The sequence below is a fragment of the Anolis carolinensis genome, chromosome 4, assembly GCF_035594765.1.
Source record: "Anolis carolinensis isolate JA03-04 chromosome 4, rAnoCar3.1.pri, whole genome shotgun sequence".
Taxonomy (NCBI): domain Eukaryota; kingdom Metazoa; phylum Chordata; class Lepidosauria; order Squamata; family Dactyloidae; genus Anolis; species Anolis carolinensis.
The window spans coordinates 249,063,130-249,085,350 of NC_085844.1; the positions used below are offsets into that span (position 1 = coordinate 249,063,130).

The window sequence follows — 22,221 nt, forward strand, 5'->3', positions numbered from 1 at the left end:
TAAGGAATTAAGGAAAAGCCTATTAAACATTAAATTATGTTATGATTTTACAAATTAAGCACCAAAACATCATGTTTTACAACAAATCAACCGAAAAAGCAATTCAATACACGGTAACGTTATGTATCAATTACTGTATTTATGAATTTAGCACCAAAATATTAAACTGTATTGGAAACACTTACTACAAATACACTTACTAAAAGGCACTCTGTTGGATAATCCAGAATGTTGGATAAGCGAGACTCTATGGTATACCAATATGCAAACATTAAAACAGGATTAAATATAAACAGATTTAAATATAAACAGAATAAAAACATATTGCGTTGGATAATCCAGAACGTTGGATAAGCGAGACTCTACGGTATACCAATATGCAAACATTAAAACAGGATTAAATATAAACAGTTTTAAATATAAACAGAATAAAAACATATTGAAAATTTAAAAACCACAGCAAGTTACAGGTGAATTTAGGAAAATCAATATAAAATAATATATAATATTATAATATATATTAATTCAAATACAAAATAAATACAAAAATATAAAATATAATAATATAAAATCCCAAATCCAAGATTTTTCTGGTACAAAGGTATTTTGCATAAAGGAGGCTTCCATGTGCACTACCATATTTCTAAGGAAGCAAGCCACTATTGCAGAATAGAGGGAATGCGCATGCGCCAGTTGGCTCTTCAGACGAGGGGAGACAGAGCACAAAGATGCGCATGCGCACCTTGGACCGTGGCTATTTAGAAAATGGGCGGGGTTACTATAAGGCCCCGCCCACTTCCCCATCAAGGGATTGTCTACAAAGTACCTCAAAATCAGAAGTTGGAAATGCCTCATTCGTGGGCCGAGGGAAGGAATAAAATGACTACGGACAACAAGAGGACTCTAATATCCATGTTCCGAAACGGGAACCTAAGAAGCTTTTGGCTTCGTTGGTTCTGGGGCGTTTTGATCTCGTGAAGGACTTTAGAGACGGACCCTAACATCACAAGAGCTGAGCGGTCTTATTGGCTTCCGTTCTTCTGACGGTCACCATGGAAACGGCGGGGTTGCTAGGAGACGGAGAGACGCGGGGGGAAACAAAGAGGTGGCTACGGCACTGCCTGGTAAAATAGTTAGTAATAGAACTATTGCTATAGTTATGGACTCTTTACAGTCCGGAGCAGGCCTGGGCCAACCTGGGCCCTCCAGGTGTTTTGGACGACAACTCCCACAATTCCTAACAGCCTACCGGCTGTTAGGAATTGTGGGAGTTGTCGTCCAAAACACCTGGAGGGCCCAAGTTGGTTGCTGTGTGTCTGGCCATGTCCCAGCAGCACTCTCTCCTGGCATCTTCAGAGGTTCTGTTGCAGGTGAGGCAAGTAGAATGTATTTATACCTGTCCAGGGTGGGAGAAAGAACCCGTGTCTGTTTGAAGCGAGTGTGAATGATGTTGCAATGAGCAAGCTTGACTTAGCAATTGAGTAGCTTTGCAGGTGCAAAGTCAATCAGTGAGGGTGTTTGCATAGAGGTAGCCTGACCTCTGTTGCTTGGAGGCATCCTCTGTTTGGGAGATGTTATCCAACCCTGGACATTTTTTCCACAGATATATATATATACAGTAGAGTCTCACATATCCAACACTCAGTTATCCAACATTCTGGATTAACCAACGCATTTTTTTAGTCAAAGTTTTCAATACATCATGATATTTTGGTGTTAAATTAGTAAATACAGTAATTACTACATAGCATTACTGCGTATTGAGCTACTTTTTCTGTCAAATTTGCTGTATATCATGATGTTTTTGGTGCTTAATTTTCTAAATCATAACCTAATTTGATGTTTAATAGGCTTTTCCTTAATCCCTCCTTATTATCCAACATATTCGCTTATCCAACGTTCTGCTGGCCCGTTTATGTTGGATAAGTGAGACTCTACTGTATATATATATATATATATATACACACTCGTCTCATTTCCAACAGACCTTTCAACAAACCTCTGAAGTCCCCATTAGCCACAGATGCAGGCGAAATGTCAGGAGAGAATGCTACTGGAACATGGCCATATAGACTATGATTGACCTCAAATGAACTTGTAGCACTTTATCTATGTTTGGAATTTGCAATTTATAATGTGCACTTTGCTGATCTACTATTACAGCCTCAATGTTTTAAATTCTATGTTTTTAATAAGTGATTTTTTTAAAATTTTGGTTAATGTGTAAATACTACTACTGATGCATGTTATTGTTTGTTGATGTATTGTACACTGTTATTGTTTTGTATTTGATATTTCTGTGAGCCACCCCGAGTCCCCTTCGGGGGAGATAGAGGCGGGATACAAATAAAATTATTATTATTATTATTATTATTATTATTATTATTATTATTATTATTATTATATAGCTCAAAAAACTCTGTTGTCTGGAGGCATCCTCTGTTTGGAAGGTCTTAATTAGCACTTGATTGATTACTTGCTGTCTGAAGTCCTCCTGTTTTTGATCGATGTTCCTTATTTATTGTCTTGTTTTTTAAAAAATATTGGTAAACTGATTTTGTTCATTTTCATGGTTTCCTCCTTTCTTTCGAAATTGTCCACCTGCTTCATGTGGATTTCAATGGCTTTTCTGTGTCGTCTGACATTGTGGTTGCCTGAGCAGTCCAGCATTTCTATAATATTCCGTGCTCTAGAAAATAGGGCCCGTTCCACACAGCTGTATAAAATCCACATTAAACTGGATTATATGGCAGTGTGGACTCAGACAATCCAGTTCAAAGCAGATATTGTGGATTATCTGCCTTGATATTCTGGTTTATATGGCTGTGTGGAAAGCTCTCAGATACAAGAGCCATGGATCCAAACTACAAGGAAAGGGATTCATTAAGAAAAATATCCTACGTGCAAGAATTATTCAGTAGTGGAATATTGTTGCTTTGGAGACCAATGCAGTCTCTTTGGGCCTTTCCACACTGCCCCAATATTCCTATATCTGCTTTAGAATTAGATTATCTGACTCCACACTGCCATATAATCCAGTTTAATGTAGATTTTATACAGCTGTGTGGAAGGGACTCTAGTTTCTAGAGCAGCAGAAATCTGGGATCAGATCCTGGGATAAAGGGCAGTGTGGAAGGATCCTTTCTCTGGAGATTTTTAAGGAGAGGTTGGATGGGCATCTGTTGAGAGGGATTGGGTTGGGTTGTGTATTTCTGCCTGGCAGAATGCGGTTGGATTGGATGGCCCTTGCCATTCTGTATCTCTGTTCTAGGATGTTCCCTGTAAATAGGCTCAGTAACTCTGTCTGCAGACTTTTTTCATGTCTGGAGTGACTTGAGAAACTGCAAGTTGTTTTGGATTTACTGATGATACGGAATTTAAGGTAAAGGTTTCCCCTGACCTTAAGTCCAGTCGTGACTGACTCTGGGATTTGGTGCTCATCTCCATTTCTAAGCCGAAGAGCCGGCATTGTCCATAGACATCTCCAGGACATGTGGCCGGCATGACTGCATGGAGCGCCATTACCTTCCCGTCTGAGCGGTACCTATTGATCTAGTCACATTTGCATCTTTTCAAACTGCTAGGTTGGCAGGAGCTGGGGCTAACCGCGGGCGCTCATTTAGCTCCCGGGATTTGAACCTGGGACCTTTCGGTCTTCAAGTTCAACAGCTCAGCGCTTTAACACACTGTGCCATCAGGGGCCCCGATATGGAATTTAAACCACCATAAATGAGAGGAAACTGCCTGGCAAGTGTGGCTAACCATAATAAATAACCAAAGTCCCTGATCAAAGACTCACCAGTGAAGCAAAGGCATAGGACAGAGATATTTTTATTTCATTCTTGGCCAAGATGTAATGCTTGTGGGCTCCTGACCCAAAATTACAAATATAAAAGAACACGTGCCATGCAAGAGTTTTTATACAACCAGGTAACCATTGTTTCAGTTCAAATCATCCCTTTTCTGCCTCTGATTGGCCAAAGAAAGAGACTATCTAAGATCCACAGTGGGTCTAAAGTGGAGGCTGCAGAACTGCCCGCATGGGAGGAAACAGCCTGGAAATACACCTTAATCTAGTTTTATATTAAACAGAGGCCGGGTTTTAGAAAACAACACAAGAGGTATATTCCAGACCCCTTCCTTCTGGAAGCAAACAAACAGGTTTTTCCAGGCAAAAAGGGTTTTCAGAAAGTCTATTGTCTATGGTTGGGAATTCATTCCTGAGTAACAGCTTTTTGGCCTGAGCCAGGCAAGTTTAGACAGTTTACATTTAAGAATATGATAGAATAACAGTACAGTTTATACATTTCAGACTTGGGAAATAGATACATTATATAAAAGGATAATACAGTAGAGTCTCACTTATCCAACATAAACGGGCCGGCAGAATGTTGGATAAGCGAATATGTTGGATAATAAGGAGGGATTAAGGAAAAGCCTATTAAACATCAAATTAGGTTATGATTTTACAAATTAAGCACCAAAACATCATGTTATAAAACAAATTTGACAGAAAAAGTAGTTCAACACGCAGTAATGCTATGTAGTAATTACTGTATTTACAAATTTAGCACCAAAATATCACGATGTATTGAAAACATTGACTACAAAAATGCGTTGGATAATCCAGAATGTTGGATAAGCGAGTATTGGATAAATGAGACTCTACTGTAATTGAAGAGGGGGTAGCTAGGAAGACACAGCTCCATTGTGTCTCCTGCAACATCACTTGGAGCCTCTCAATATATACAATATATTATAATATTATAACGTAACACAATATAATACTAACAATAAAATAGAATATATAATAATACTGATATAATAATACTAATATATTAAATACTAGCTGTGCCCGGCCACGCGTTGCTGTGGCGAAGAATGGTGGTATGGGAAATAAAGTATTGAGGAATTGGTGGTAGTTAAGGTCAAGGGTAAACGTTTTCCCCTGACGTTAAGTCCAGTCATGTCCGATTCTGGGGGTTGGTGCTCATCTCCATTTCTAAGCCGAAGAGCCGTCGTTGTCTGTAGACTCCTCCAAGGTCATGTGGGATGACTGCATGGAGCGGTGTTACCTTCCCACCGGAGCAGTACCTATTGATGCACTCACATTTACATGTTTTTGAACTTCTGGGTTGGCAGAAGCTGGGGCTAACAGTGGGGGCTCTGTCAGTTCCCCCAATTCAAACCTGCGGCCTTTCGGTCCAGAAGTTCAGCAGCTCAGCGCTTTAACATGCTGTGCCATCAGGGGACATTATTTCCTAACGGTTGTGAATATACAATATTTCTGATTGTTTTTTTTTTGTCTGTTGGAGGCAAGTATGAATGCTGCAATTAGGAAAAATGATTAGGATGTAATGGCCTTGCAGATTTAAAGCCTAGCTGTTTCCTCCCTGAGTGATTTTTTTGTTGGGAGGTGTTAGCTGGCCCTGATTCTTTCCTGTCTGGAATTACCTTGTTTTCAGAGTTGTGTTGTTTGCGATATTTTATATGCTTCTACTGTCTGTGGCCCTGAGAAAACAGAGGATTGGCCAGACTTTGATTATGGGAATCCTTTGTTGGGAGGTGTTAGCTGGCCCTGATTGTTTTCTGTGTGGAATTCCCCTATTTTCAGAGTGTTGTTCTTTATTTAGTGTTCTGATTTTAGAGATTGTATTGTTCTGTTTTATTATACCACATTAATTTTTATATAGTCTGATTTTAGTGTTTTTGAATACTTGGAGCCAGATTGTATTCATTTTCACGGTTGACCGCAACACAATAATAATAATAATAATAATAATAATAATAGTAAGGATAGTAATGATAGTAATAATAATGACTTTGGTAATACATAGTGCTTCACTGCCTTCTCAGCTTCCTTTCTGGAAGAATCCTTTCTTGGGAGGTGTTAGCTGGCCCTGATTGTTTCCTTTGTGGAATTTCTAATTTCCTTGCTTTATTTACTTTCTTTATTTCTTTATTTCTTTATTACTGTCCTGGTTTTAGAGATTATATTGTTCTGCATTATTCTATCCTAAAAATTATTTCATATCAAAGTAGAATCTCACTTATCCAACATTCGCTTATACAATGTTCTGGATTATCCAACACAGTCTGCCTTTTCATAATCAATGTTTTTGTAGTCAGTGTTTCAAATTCATTGTGATATTTTACTGGTAAATTTGTAAATACAGTACAGAAGAGTCTCACTTATCCAACATAAACGGGCCGGCAGAACGTTGGATAAGCGAATATGTTGGATAATGAGGAATTAAGGATAACCCTATTAAACATCAAATTAGGTTATGATTTTACAAATGAAACACCAAAACATCATGTTAGACAACAAATTTGGCAGAAAAAGTAGTTCAATACGCAGTAATGCTATGTAGTAATTACTGTATTTATGAATTTAGCACCAAAATATCACGATATATTGAAAACATTGACTACAAAAATGCGTTGGATAATCCAGAACGTTGGATAAGCGAGTGTTGGATAAGTGAGACTCTACTGTAATTACTACATAGCATTACTGCGCATGGAACTACCTTTTCTGTCAAATTTGTTGTATAATATGATGTTTTGGTGCTTAATTTGTATAACGATTACCTAATTTGATGTTTAATCAGCTTTTCCTGAATCCCTTCTTATTATCCAATATATTTACTTATCCTGCCGGCCTGTTTATGTTGGATAAGTGAGAGTCTACTGTATATTGATCATCTTATATTATCTGCTTAGAACTGGATTATATGAGGCCCCTTCTTCACAGTTGTATAAAATGCACACTGAAGTGGATTATATGGCAGTGTGGAGTCAAGATAATCCAGTGCAAAGCAGATAATATAAGATTATAAATGGGTTATATAGCTGTGTGGAAGGGCCTTGAGTCTACACTGCCATATAATCCAGTGCAAATTAGATAATCTGTGGAAGAAGCCTAAGTGAGGCCTAAATTTGCCTGTCCCCTAACTGAAACCTGGCTGTCCCTTGGTTGCTAGGCAACGAAGTGGGCAGAGATTAGCCCTCTAAACTGGCAGCAATTGGATAAAAACAATTATTGCTCTCCCTCTAATTAGGACTTTATTTTTCTTTTCTTTTTGTTGTATCAACCTAGAGGCGTGGATGATGGGTTGTGTTGTCAAATTTCGAGGTTGGGGGGCCTGTAGTTTTGTTGTTTTGTCCACTGCCCTGATGCCATCACTCTTTTATATATATAGATAATACTAATGATAGTATAGTATTATCAGCATGTTTTGAAGGAATTCAGACATATAGGATTTCTGTATTGGGCAGGTATGCATCTTCCCGTCCCTTGTGAAGAAATCTACTGAGGCTCAGTTTCCCCCTCTGTTTTCATGTTCCCCATTTGCAGTATCTCTTCCTGGCTTAAAAGATGGCTGCTGGGAATCCATACTTGAATATCCTGCCCAAGAGCATCATCAGCAGTTTAAAGAACCCGGTGAGTCCCGGACAGAAAAGATGGCTCTATAGTAGTTAGCTACTTGGGATTTGATTAGGTTTGCCCACATTTCTTTCTTCCTTGAACATATGCCAATGTGGTTGCACCTTGTTCATGGAATAACCCTTTTGTGGAATGTTCCTTTTAGGGTTTGGGAGCCGAAAGAGGCACCAGGTGGAATTCTGTTGGGTTTTTATCGCACAAAGTTGGGATTCAGATGGCTTAGCAACATGCAGTCATTGAATTCTTGACAGCAGAAGGTGTCACCCCAAAGGAGAAAGGCGTCACCTTCATTCTCATAACGCAAGAGGAGTTCCTGGCAAATTTCACATCTGTGCGCTTTCATTTCAGGCGTCAGCATTCTGGGTATCCATCGTGCACAGATCTTCCGATAGCCAAGCAAAGCAATAATGTTTCATATTCATATTTTTCTCAAACCCAGGAATTGTGACACAGACCAGTCTGAATGTATCTTTATTATGTATATATCTTAATTTTGTTTTGTTTTCAGGTGGATAGGGAAAAAAATAACAAGGAGGAAAGAATACAAAAATTAAAAAGGTAAGTATATAGGTCAGGCATGGGCCAACTTGGGCCCTCCGGGTGTTTTGGACTTCACATTCTTGTGAAATGCCGATTATGCTTGAAATTTCTCTCTGAGTGATACGACGATTGTCCTGGATCAGTCTGTCAACCTTTTGTTTGTGAAACTCGGTGGTTGCTGTCACAGGACATCCAACTCCTTGTTTGTTTGTAACGCAAGTCAGATGTTCCCACCTCAACATCTTCAAACGTGTTAGGGTGAGAGAGTATAGCGGAACCAGCAGCGTCCAGTTAACACCATGTGCAAAGAACTCACACCAGGCAGAGGAATTGAAAGAACAAAGGAACTTTACTCTTGCTTGTTGAATTGAAATATAAAACAGTTCTGTAATCGTACGATGTCCATGTAGTTGCATAAGATCAATAACTAATCAATCAGCATTCAATATATCCAGCATAGCATATTCAAACTGCTACTTGACCGTAGCTAGAGAGCCTGCCTTTTCTGTGCTCTTCCTGGAAGCCCAGATTCCCAACTGAAAAACCCAGCCATCTGCCAGCAAACCGATACATTGTATTTGAGGCGTGGCTTGCCTCTGCAGAAGCTTAGCTCCCTTTTTAAAGATATCTTTTGCAAACAACTTTGCAAGGATTTCTTTACACACACACACACACACATAGCAATTTTGGCGCAATAAAACGTACTCGCCCAACGACGCACAGGACTCACATCAACACAATCCCTACAAACAGCTTGCATTCTTGGATGAATCTCCTTTCGGGTGACACCTTCTGTTGTCAAGAATTCAGTGATTGCACTTTACTTAAGTCACATTGACCGAACATCTGTGCAGGGTTCCATACTTTGCACTTTAACAACACAACCGTTCAATGCTAAGGCTTCCCACCAATTGGAACTGCAGATGAGAGTCTACTGAACAAGCCAGTACCTACCGCATACCAGGACTGCAATCGGTTGAGGAGTTATGAAGGTGGAGGCATTACTTTTCACTCAACCCTCGTAGTTCAATAAGATGCACTATTACAATTGAATTGAAGCAAAAGCCTAGCCTAAAGCAGTTAATGGACGCACGTTAGAAACACATGCCTAAAAAAAGTGTAACACTTCTTATCATGGTGACTTGCTATAACAAGTCACCATTGTAGAGGCAACTGCCAGAAAGGGACAAAATGAGGGCATTGCTTCTCCCGAATCAGAATTCTGCCTTTCAGCGAAATTTTCCTTTATTCCCCAAATTGAGATATTAAAAAATGAGATATTAAATGAGATATTAAAAAATAGTTCCAATGTGAAATGTTTCTGTTTGCTATGTTTACATTCCTTTGGTCACTTTGCCTATCACTTCTCTAGATCAGGCATGGGCAAACTTGGGCCCTCCGGGTGTTTTGGACTTCAACTCCCACAATTCCTAACAGCCGGTAGGCTGTTAGGAATTGTGGGAGTTGAAGTCCAAAACACCCGGAGGGCCCAAGTTTGCCCATGTCTGATCTGGATGCTTAAACAAAACGTTCTAACTTTGCATGTTCTCAGGGCTACTTTTTCTTGTGTGTGTTAAGATTTAGGAATTCATGGAAGATGGTTTGCTTCCTCCCTGGGAACTAATTTCTCTTTTGCTGCTTTTAGGATTATAGCCCATGGCAAAGAAAAGCTAGGAAGCAAACGTCGCGTGTAGACTTACCACCACTCAATAGATCAGAAAAAAAGAAGGAAGGAAGGAAGAAATCCCCACAGAGTCCAAAATCCAGGATATCAGGTTAGGGATGTTAGATAGAAATGGTACAGCATTTCTGATTATAGAGAAAATACTGTTTGATGGACATGTGGTATATTGATAGCACCTGTGTAATGACTGTAAATGTCATAATATAATTCCTAAGCGGATGTGGTAATGGCTGAATCATAACCATGTGAGGTGTATTGCAAAGGGGTTGCATCAAGCAGTGTCCCTTACTGATAATCTATCAGTAGGTAGCTCTATATAAGGAAGATGAAAGAATCCATCTTATTCTCTCCTATGTGACTCAGTGTGAGTATCTGCCAATGTTATATGTGACTAATCGATGACTGATTGTTTGCATTGACAAGCTGAAAGTGGATCTGACTATCCTGTTTGTACATTGTGTAAATATTGCAATGGTGCAGATTAAAGCTTCTGGATGTTTTGGGTGAAAACCTAAATCCATAAATTTACTAAATACTGTCTGTGGATAGAGTCAGATGCTTACAGCTGGACTCTGCTGAAGACAGACTGAAGTTTGGACTGAAGGAGAGAATATTTCTGGAACATGGCCATACAGCCCGGAAAACACACAACAACCCCAGACTGAAGTACTGTATATACTCGAGTATAAGCCTAGTTTTTCAGCCCTTTTTTTAAGACTGAAAAAGCCCCCCTCGGCTTATACTCGGGTGAGGGTTCTGGTTGGCTTATATTTGGGTCAGCTTATACTCGAGAATATATGGTACATTTATTATTTTTCTCTATTATTATTATTAGTATTATTACATTTATTATTTTTCTCTGTTATTGTTGCTACTATTACATTTAATTTATTATTATTATTATTATTATTATTATTATTATTTTAAACTTTATTTGTACCCCGCTAGCATCTCCCGAAGGACTCGATGCGGCTTACAAAGGCCAAGGCCTCAACACACAATATAACAATACATTTAATTTACTCTATTTTTTATTATTATTAATACATTTATTATTTCATTCTGATCTTAATAATAATAATAATAATAATAATAATAATAATAATAATAATAATAATAATAATATAAAAACTTTATTTATACCCCGCCACCATCTCCCCGCGGGGACTCGGGGCAGCTCACAATGTTACAAAAGTAACAACACAAATACATTAGCACAAAATGCACAAGTTAAAACACAATAGGATAATAAAACAAAAGTTAATACAACAGAATAGTATCAAACAACCACCAATACAGTTCAGTCAACTTCATAGGTGGGGGGGACTGTAGCAGCAATATAAAATAGAATCATTAGATTAAAAATATTATTATTATTGCATTTATTATTTTACTCTATTTATTATTACATGTATTATTTTTCATTCATTAGGGCAGCTTATACTCGAGAATATATGGTACATTTATTATTTTTCTCTGTTATTATTGGTGCTATTACATTTATTATTTTTCTCTATTATTGTTGCTACTATTACATTTATTTTACTCTATTTTTATTATTATTATTATTAATACATTTATTATTTCACTCTGATCTTATTATTATTATTATTACATGTATTATTTTACTCTATTATTATTAAAAGGATACATAAGCACATTTACATTGAAGAAGATGAGAATAATGATTTGAGTTGGACAGTCTTATCTTAAATTTGAGCTTTATGTAAATATTCAAAAACATTTAACCTACTGATTCCTCAATTAATGTAATTTTATTGGTATCTATTTTTATTTCTGAAATTTACTACCCTAAGCTTATACTGGAGTCAATATTTTCCCAGTTCTTTTGTGGTAAAATTAGGTGCCTCGGCTTATATTCGGTTGGCTTATACTCGAGTATATATGGTATGTTTGTGCTCTGAAAGGAGTCTGCTGTATTTTGCTTGCTTCTGGGACACTTGCTATCCAGAATACAGCAGTTCAGGGAGGTCATGATTTGGAAACTATAAATCACTTCACATACCAGCATCCCACAACAAAGGACACTTCTATTGCGCCAAATTGCTATGTGTGTGTAAAGAAATCCTTGCAAAATTGCTTGCAAGAGATCTCTGCAAAAGGAGAGCTGAGCTCTTTTTGCAGAGGCAAGCCACGCCTCAAACAATGTATCAGTTTGCTGGCAGATGGCTGGATTTGTCAGTTGGAAATTTGAGCTTACAGGGAGAGCACAGAAATAGACAGGCTCTCTGGCTACGGTCAAGTAGCAGTTTAAATATTCTATGCTGGATATATATTGAATGCTGATTGATTAGTTATTGATCCTATGCAACTACAAGGACATTGTACGATTGCTGAACTGTTTATTTGACTTCAACTCAACAAGTAAAGTTTTCTTTGTTCTTTTAATTCCTCTGCCTGGTCTGAGTCTTTTGCACATGGTGTTAACTGGACGCTGCTGGTTCTGCTATACACACACCTTTTAACAACTTCTACACATTACATATATGGATCTGCAGTGGACCTCTGCACATTCTTATAAGAGGCATTTAGTGGTACGTCATATTTTTCTTGCCTGGGAGCAGGAGGGCTTTATTTCCATGCATGGCTTTCCAGGGGCTGATCTTTCTTCTTACATTGCACATAAACTGGAAACTGGGCTTTTCCCAAAAGGATAACGTTTGCTTTGTTCTAGTGGGCGAAAGGAGTCCCGTCTTTGGCTTGAAGATGCCACTCCCTGTGAAACAGAACTTCCGTTTTCCACAGACCATGACAAAGGAAATGAAGTTGGCAAAGAGCTTGGAGAACATCAAAATTCTGCAGGTGCATCAAAGCGTTGTTCTGGGATTCCTTTATTGATGCTATTGATACTGAAACGCCTTTTTACAAATCTCAGAGATTGAAGGTTGTTTATTACTGTCAGCCAATCTGTAATTATCTGGAGTTTTTACATTAATTTTTGAATAGCTTGGGCCTTTAGCTTGAGAACCACAACATTGGTTCAATAGGTGGTTTAACATCAACGCTTTTACAAGTACAGTAGAGTCTCACTTATCCAACATAAACGGGCCGGCAGAACGTTGGATAAGTGAATATGTTGGATAATAAGGAGGGATTAAGGAAAAGCCTATTACACATCAAATTAGGTTATAATTTTACAAATTAAGCACCAAAACATCATGTTATACGACAAATTTGACGGAAAAAGTAGTTCAACATGCAGTAATGTTATATAGTAATTACTGTATTTACAAATTTAGCACCAAAATATCACCATGTATTGAAAACATTGACTACAAAAATGCATTGGATAATCCAGAACCTTGGATAAGCAAGTGTTGGATAAGTGAGACTCTACTGTATGCAGGCCTGTAGCGAGGGGGTGGTTTTAGGGGTTCAAACCCCCCCCCCTGAAATTTTTCAGGTTATATAAAAAACCTGGTTTACTCATGAATTTTAACTGGTTAACAAATCCCCATGCTAAGTCTATGAAACACAAAACATTAAGAGTCCCTTCAGGCACTATCTCAAGCAGATATTGACAGGTTTGTAGCGGGGAGGGGTGTGTGCTAGGGGTTAACCCCCCCCCCCCCCCCCGAAATTTTCAAAACCCTTCCCGAAATTTTTTTCTGGCTACGGCCCTGACTGTATGTATACAAAATTAAAATAGATTTACATTTTGGTGGGTGGGAAATATGAGACACAGACACCGTCTTATGTAAGTTGCAGAGGAAATGTACTGCCATATAATCCTAATTATCAAAGCAGATAATCCACATTATATGCTTTGAAATGGATTAAATGAGTCTATGCTGCCATATAATTCAGTTTAAAGCAGACAATCTGGATTTTATATGGCAGTGTAGAAGGGGCCTACATTTTCTCTGTAACTTACATAAGATGGTGTCTGTGTCTCATATTTTTGAAGAATGCAAGATTCATGCTTATGTAAAATTGGGAGTGAGAGCAGCAGCCACAGAGCTCAAGCAGTTCTGGAACAATGTCCTCTTGTAGGTCCTGAAGGAATGGAGCGGGAAGAGATGAGCCACTATAATAACCTTTTGGAAATATTTCCAGAGGATTTCCAAGAGCCGGAGACACAGCTTGGACGAACTGAAGCACCACTCCAAAGTTCTCTTGAAGAAGAACCTGGGGCTTATGGAGGAGATCAAGGAAATGGATGATGAAACCGCCAAAGAGGCCAGGGATCTTCTCCAGCAGTATGAAATGTTTGGGGTAAGGCTATGTTCTACAGTTTAGAGCAAGGATGGGCAAAGGCCCCTCCAGGTGTTTGGGACTTCAACTCCCACAATTCCTAACAGCCTATCGGCTGTTAGGAATTGTGGGAGTTGAAGTCCAAAACACCTGGAGGGCCCAAGTTGGCCTATGCCTGACCTAACTCTTCTTTGTCTGTCTTTGTGGTGTTGTTACTGAAATGGCAGACAAAGGTTTGAGGAAATGAGACAAAGAGAGTTCCGGTGGCAGTAGAAAAAATGACGTTTATTCTCAATGGCCAGAGAGAATAAGCAAAGACCTTCCTCTGTGGTCAGGAAAGCGAAGGTACTGGAACAAAGGATCACAAGTTCTTATATACCCTTTTTCCTCCATCTACTACGTCATCTAGGCATTATCCATCACCAATTAGTGTCAAAAAAAGTCTTACTGTGCACTTACTAAAAAGCTATCTTTGCATTTTCCTAAAATATAGACTACTTTCAAGACCCTTGACCCTCCATTAGCCTTATCTCTGGAATTCTCATCTCATCCAGTAGGGGTTCTCATTAATTAAGGAGTTCCCCCTTATCTTAGCTGTCAGAGACCCATTAGCACTCCCCTCATGACGCCAGGTCTTATCTTGACATCCCAAAAAGCCTTAATTTGTCTCTTGTCCATTAGCTTATCTATTCTTGTTGACACTTAACATATGTCCCCGGCACTCAGTGAACTTTGGTCTTGCTTTTGCTGAGCAGAGTGTATTTTTAAGGCTAGCACACAATCTGCTGGTGATTACATATTTTCCTATTTCTATTTCTTAACATGATTACATTCAATATATATATTTTCCAATACAAGTATTATATTTTCCCAATACACCTTCATCATTACCTGCCATGAAGTTGACGTGTAAGTGAGAGATCTCCAAGTCACTCTGCCTTCAACAGCCCTACTCAGGTCTTGGCTTCCTTGACTATGTCCATCTATCTGGAATTCGGTCTTCCTCTTTTCCTACTGCCTTGACCAAGCATTATTGTCTTTTCTAATGAGCCAGATCTTCTCATGATATGATCAGGTATGACAGTCTCACTTTAGTCCTCTTGGCCTCTAGGGAAAGTTCAGGTTTTGTTTCCTTTAGGATCCATTTTTAGCCATCCAGGATATTTAGATAATAATAATAATAATAATAATAATAATAATAATAATAATAATAATAATAATACACTTGATTAGTTTCTGATTTTTGACTTCAATCAAAGCTGGTTCTTCACTTTGCTTTACATATTTTGCCAGGGCATGTTCTTCTTCTTTGACTGCTTGTTTTACTTGTAAGAGTCCTCTGCCACCAAAAGTGGAAAAGCTGATAAGGAGAAGACCTGGCTCTGGCTCACAAATGGGACCCTGAAGAAGGAGACAGAAGACCTGATCCTTGCAGCCCAGGAGCAAGCCATCAGAACAAAGGCAATTAAGGCCAAGATCGAAAAATCAGCTCATGACTCAAAATGCAGACTGTGAAAGGAAACCATTGATCATATCCTCAGCTGCTGTAAGAAAATCACACAGACAGAATACAAACTGAGGCACAACTATGTGGCCCAAATGATCCATTGGAACTTATGCCTCAAATACCACCTGCCAGCAGTAAAGAACTGGTGGGATCACAAACCTGCAAAAGTATTGGAGAATGAGCACGCAAAGATACTGTGGGACTTCCGAATCCAGACTGACAAAGTTCTGGAACACAACACACCAGACATCACAGTTGTGGAAAAGAAAAAGGTTTGGATCATTGATGTCGCCATCCCAGGTGACAGTCGCATTGACGAAAAACAACAGGAAAAACTCAGCCGCTATCAGGACCTCAAGATTGAACTTCAAAGACTGGCAGAAACCAGTACAGGTGGTCCCGGTGGTGATGGGCACACTGGGTGCCATGCCAAAAGATCTCAGCCGGCATTTGGAAACAATAGACATTGACAGGATTACGATCTGCCAACTGCAAAAGGCCACCCTACTGGGATCTGCGCACATCATCCGAAAATACATCACACAGTCCTAGACGCTTGGGAAGTGTTCGACTTAAGGTTTTGTGATACGAAATCCAGCATATCTATCTTGTTTGCTGTGTCATAAAATAATATAATACACTTGATTTATATTCCTCTCTATCTCCCTGAGGAGACTCAGAGCAGATTACAACGTACACAGATAGGCAAACATTCAATGTCTTTAATACAGTGAAGTAACAATGACATACAAATACACAGAACAAAGGTAAAGGCTTCCTCTTTCATCTCCGGCTTTCTGGAGGTGGTGCTCAACTCTGGACATGGGGAGGTGTTCTTGTTTCATTTTCGAAGTTGAGGAGCCTGTTGTCTGTAGACACCTCCTGGTTGCGTTGCTGGCATGACTACATAGGCGCCTTATTACCTTCCCGCCAAAGTGGTACCTATTGATCTACTCACATTTGCATGAACTGCTAAGTTGGCAGGAGCAAGGGCTAACAGCGAGAGCTCACCCCGACCCGCAGCCTCGAACTGCCAACCTTAAGGTCACCACCTCAGAAGTTGGAAGAGACCCCTGGGGCTATCCAGTCCAACCCTATTCTGCCATGACACAGTCCAATCCCTCCCAGCAGATGGACATCCAGGCTCTGTTTAAAACCCTTCACTCGACTGGACACCCAAGCAGCATATTCCACTCCTTGAACAGCTCTTCTTAACTGTCAGAAAGCTCTTCCTAATGTTTAGGTGGAATATCTTCTCCAAGATCATATCTCATATGAGTTGCTTTTCTTCTGATCGTGTTTCGCTGCTGTCCATCTGTCTGGCTAGCAGTAGCTTTCTTCAGTTTCAGGCAGAACCCTTTCCAACTTGGCCTGAGAGTTTGGCATACAAAGCTGTTTTCATTAAAAATAGCCCTTTCTTTGCAATCCAGGCTGAAGTCCCTAAAGAGTCTCACCTCTCTTGTAACATTAGTTTTCAGCCTGCCTGCCTACAATATCCTCCATCTCATCTTCACTGATTCTGATCCGATAACTGCAGTTTTACCAGATTTATAGGAAAGAGGATTGAACTGCAGGGGGGGAAAACCAACACAATGTGATAGCTGCAATTCTTTATTAATGGAGTGTTTAAGACCAATAAACAGAAATGTGGGTTATCCGAACACAGAACTAGAAAATTTCCTAGAAAATGTCACAGTGATTGAAAAAATGTTATCTTACTTAGCATGTTTTATTTAAATACTGTATTCAAAGTTTTATAATGATAATAACACTTTATATTATATTCCGCCCTTCTTCCCATGGGGACTTAGAGCAGATTACAATGTAAACAGAGACCAGCAAACATTCAATGCCTTGTTACAATACAATGAAACACACAAACACAAGGAAAGGCAAAGGCTTCTCCTTTCATTTCCGGCTTTGGAGGCAGTGCTCATCTCTGGCTCTGCGGGAGGTACTCTTCTCCATTTCCAAGCTGAGGAGCCTGCGTTGTCACCTTCTGGTCGTATGAATGGCATGACTGTTTTGAGCGTCTTTATGCCTTTCCTGCTGAAGCAGTACCTATCTATCTACTCACATTTGCATGTTTTCAAACTGCTAGGTTGGCAGGAGCTAAGGCTAATAGCGGGAACTCACCCTGTTCTGCAGATTCAAACTGCCGACCTTCAGGCCAGAAGTTTAGCAGTACAAGGGTTTAACCCATTGTTATAAGCAAATTATTTTACTGAAAGAATAGTAATAAGTAAATAAAGAACCGGCTGTATGTTTCTTTTACAGTATTTAGACAATTGACTGTATCTGGAAGATCACTATTTGTCGCACCTCAGGTTAGCTTCACCTTGCTAAAGACACCAGGCTGCACACAGAACATTGTCTTTTGTAGTTTATTAGGAAATAAGGAAAGGATAGTTCATAAAAGATGAAAATTCGGTTCCAAAAGATAGTTACAAAAACAAGGCTGTAAGGAACAAATCCATAGAAACATTAGGCATGAAACAAGGTCCTTTCAAAACAAGCCAAAGTCTCAGAAACAAGAATACATCCAGGCTATAAGATAATACAGGAAAGCAGACTTGGTATTTGATTCAATCGAGGAAATTGCTTTGATGAAGATTTCCCTCTCAGCAGACTGGTTTAATAGCATAACATAAAGGCATTTCTTTGCTCTTTGACCTCCCTCTTATTTGCTATTCTGAGACTTCTGCGCAACCCCCAAATTTCCAAACGACTAGCCCGATCTAGAGAAGTGGCCTCATCGCTTTCAAGGCCACAGCGCTTGTTAGTGTTATCAGGCTGAGGCTGGGAGCTGCCCTCCCTTTCTGCTTCTTGCACCTGAAAACCATCATCAGTAACAACATCATTTCTTCCCGTGGGAAAGCCTCCCTGCTCCTCATCGCCCACAGCAGGAACACTCTGCACCTGAATCCCATAATTCCCATCAGAGTCATCTTGAAACTCATCCTGAACCCGAATCCCATCATCTTGAAACTGCATCCCAGAATCCTCATCAGAGTCACACAAAGGCTGAGTGTGTGACACACATTCCTAAAGAATATATCAAGAATACTTGATATATCTTATATCAACTGTTGACCCTTCTTTCACCGAGGTATAACTATAGTATCTTTAGCTTCTCTCACACTCTGCACTATTTCTCACTTTCATTTCAAATGGAGAGAAATCTGATTGAGAACAACTAGCTAACCTTCCAGTTTCATTAAAGGAAGGAAGCGAATGTGTGAGCAAGGCAGCTTATTAATCCCCTTTTGTCTTGAAGCCTTGTATGCATGACTGATTGGGAAGCAAAAGAGAAACTGTGCCAGCGGTGCATTCATTTGTTAGGGTCTTCCTCCGAGAATCACGATTTGTCAGTGGACACTTCCTTAGAAGGATATCTAGATGTTTAGTCCCTCTAATATGATTGATTGCTGTGCAACAGTCCCAACAAGTGTAGATATATGTGTGGTGTGGAACTTTTTCCATGGAAAAATATCAATTTGCATTCGTCATTTTTCATTTTTATTTTTTCTTCTTCTCCTTTCACTTTACCCTAGTTTCTTTTTGCATAGGCAAACTTGGGCCCTCCGGGTGTTTTGGACTTCGACTCCCACAATTCCTAACAGCCTACCGGCTGTTAGGAATTGTGGGAGTCAAAGTCCAAAACACCCGGAGGGCCCAAGTTTGCCCATGCTTGCTCTAACAGTTGTACCCAATTTGTATCCCATGGCTGTGCTTTTGAAAACTGTTTCTATCTCAAAATGTCCTTGCTTTTGCCTTCATATCGTCATCAAATGACCGAAGATGGGAAGATGATAAGGCAAGGAAGGGAACTAAGGGGGTGCTTCTCTTCCTTTCCTTCCTGTTGTGTTTTTTGAGTGGTTACGTTAACTAAAAGCTGCATGTTGTCAAACCATGGTTAGTAGTACACCTGTATAGTTTGATTTGCAGAGTGCAGAAGATCCTTAGCCCTTATCCTGTTAAGGATATATATCTTGGAGTTTAAAAACTCCAAAATCAGAACAGTAAATAAGGAGAAGCACTCTTGATGAAGGTGTATTGGGAAAATATAATACTTGTATTGGAAACTATATATTGAATGTAATCATATTAGAAATAGGAATAGGAAAAATGTAATCACAAGTAGAATGTGTGCATATAGCCCCAAAATACACTTTGCCTAGCAAGACCCAGCAGAGACCAAAGTTCACCCTAAGTGCCAGAGACATATGTTAAGTGTCAACAAGAATAGCTAAGCTAATGGACAAAAGACAAATTAAGGCTTTTGGGATGTCAAGATAAGACCTGGCGTCTGTAGGAGTGCTAATGGCTCCCTAAAAGCTAGGATAAGGGGGAATTCCTCAATTAATGAGAACCCCTGAGAGCCTAGATAGGAATTCCTTAGATAAGGCCTAATGGAGGGTCAGAGGTCTTGAAAGTAACCTATATTTTAGGAAAATGCAAAAATAGCTTTTAGTAAAGTGCAAAGTAAGACTTTTTTTGACACTAATTGGTGATGGATAATGCCTAGATGACGCAGGTAGATGGAGGGAAATGGTATAAAAGAACCTGTGTTTCTTTGTACAGTACCCTTTTTTTCTGGAGACAGGAGGGTCTGTATTCTCTCTGGCCACTGAGAATAAACGTCTTTTTTTCTACAGCCACTGGAACTATCTTTGTCTCATTACCTCAAACCTTTGTCTGCCATTTCACTCTGAAAACAGAAGAATTCCAGACAGGAATCAATCAAGGGCAGCTAATGACTCTGAACAAAGGATTCCCCCCAGGCCAGGATGTGAGGCTGGGAAGGCCATTTAATGCTAACAAATGTGATTAATTACAACATTCACACTGGCCTCTGACAGACAAAAGTTCTTCCCGCCACTTTGGAACTTCCACAGATATATAAACCTTCCTTGCTTAGTTTTTCCATATCTCAACCTCCGAGGTTGCCTGCCATAGATGTGGGCGAAACATCAGGAAAGAATACTTCTGGAACATGGCCATACAGCCCAGAAAACATGCAACAACCCTGATATAACAGCCCTTTCTTACTCTGTGTGTCCCTGAACAAAAGTCTTGATGAAAGAAAAACACTTGAGTCAGCTGTACTTTAAAGTAGAAACTGAAAGTAGTTTATCCACTTAAGGGTAACAAAAATATACAACACAGTTCACAGCAGTTATCCTCACTACACTGAAAAGCAAACAAATACTCCTTGAGAAGTGCTTGATAATATGAAGGCAGAGAAACATAAGCAGTTCAACTTTGTCCTTATGAAGTGATCCATGGTGCTCTTGACTGGAGCAGTGAGCCAAACACTCACTCCTGGATTTTTCTGTAGCTTTCTTCAGCTTCCAGCTCCAGCAGCAACTTGTGGCTACACCAGTAGCTAACAGCCAACACCAGTGGCTAGAAGTCAGTACCACCAGCTACATACACCAGCAGTAAGCAGCTAACCCACAGTTTGTTTTAGTCACACACCCATCTAACACACTGCAGCTGTTCCACTATAGTTACAAAGGTTCTGATCCTTGGTATCACTTAGGAAAAGTTTGTCGTAACTTCTGAGTATCAACACATGTGGTTGATGTCCCCCAGTTGGACCACCCAGCTTTAAAATATATAGAGTCCTTAAGTAGGAAGGCCCCCCTAAAGGCCATCCAGTCCACCCTCCTTATTTCTGCCAAGGAGGAAGGCACAGTCTAAGCCCTCTTGACAAATGTGCATCCATTTGAAGCAGACTTCTTGTGTGGGAATCATAGTTGGAAGAGACATCATGGGCCATCCAGTCCAACCCCATTCTGCCAAGAAGCAGGAAAATCACATTCAGTGCCCACCCAGCCTCTGCTAAAAGCCTCCAAAGAAGGAGCATCCACCACACTCTGGGGCAGAGAGTTCCACTGCTGAACAGCTCTCACAGGAAGTTCTTCCTAATGTTCAGGTGGAATCTCCATTTCTGTAGTTCACATCCATTGTTCCACATCCTAGTCTCCAGGGCAGCAGAAAACTAGCTTGCTCCTTCCTCCCTATGACATCCCTGCACATCTTTATCCATGGACCTCATCATGTCTCCTCTCTGCCTTTTCTTCTGCAGGCTAAACATGCCCAGCTCTTTCAGCCGCTCCTCATAGGGCTTGTTCTCCAGACTCTTGATCCTTTGAGTCGCCCTCCTCTGGACACATTCCAGCTTAGAGTCTCCCTTCAATTGTGGTGCCCAGAATTAGATACAGTGTGATTCCAGATGTGGTCTGACCAAGGCAGAATAGAATAGAGGGGTAGTAGCATGCCTTCCTTGGATCTAGACACCAGACTCCTATTGATGTGAACCAACTTCCAGGAGTATCCTGAGCATCTGCCACCTTTGGTTTTTCTCTCCACAGACAGTCATCACAACCCTTCGGGACTCAAGCCAGAACCAGCTTGGCATAGCGAAAAGCGAATTGCTGGAGAAAGACAAAATAGTGGAGAAGAACGTGGGAAGTAAGCACAGCAGCATCCCCACAAGACCTGAGGCTGAATGGAAGGGATGGGGAAACATGTGTTTTTGTCCTTCCTGAGACCCTAGAGACCATTTTGACCATAATAATAATAATAATAATAATAATAATAATAATAATAATAATAATAATAATAATAATGTTGAAGTGGGAATGATTGTATACAGAATTGTTTAAATGTAATTGAGTTATAGTGATGCAATGTGAGCTGGAGATTGCATCATGCACTGTCTGCTGTCCACTATGCAAGTGTGTAAAGAGTTAACTGTTTATTGCATCAGACAGCAGAGGTGGTTATAAATAGCTCCCTGTGTTATCTGTTCTCCCC

The 22,221-nt window shown here is 39.8% G+C and overlaps 1 protein-coding gene across 3 annotated transcripts in view; it reads left to right on the plus strand.

Moving 5' to 3' along the window:
* The first annotated feature begins 989 nt into the window (after positions 1 to 989).
* The window catches only part of c4h20orf96 (chromosome 4 C20orf96 homolog), a 31,533-nt gene continuing 10,301 nt past the window's right edge, over positions 990 to 22,221 (plus strand). The window contains exons 1-6 of one of the 3 annotated variants that reach the window (XM_062979145.1): positions 990 to 1,124; positions 7,361 to 7,447; positions 9,636 to 9,765; positions 12,370 to 12,497; positions 13,752 to 13,910; positions 21,777 to 21,876. In XM_062979145.1, the coding sequence (XP_062835215.1) occupies positions 7,382 to 7,447; positions 9,636 to 9,765; positions 12,370 to 12,497; positions 13,752 to 13,910; positions 21,777 to 21,876 (583 nt within the window). In that variant the 5' untranslated portion in view covers positions 990 to 1,124; positions 7,361 to 7,381. Of the gene's footprint in view, positions 1,133 to 1,235; positions 1,371 to 7,360; positions 7,448 to 9,635; positions 9,766 to 12,369; positions 12,498 to 13,751; positions 13,911 to 21,776; positions 21,877 to 22,221 lie in introns of those variants that run through there. The other 2 variants (XM_062979147.1, XM_062979146.1) reach the window with 2 other exon arrangements.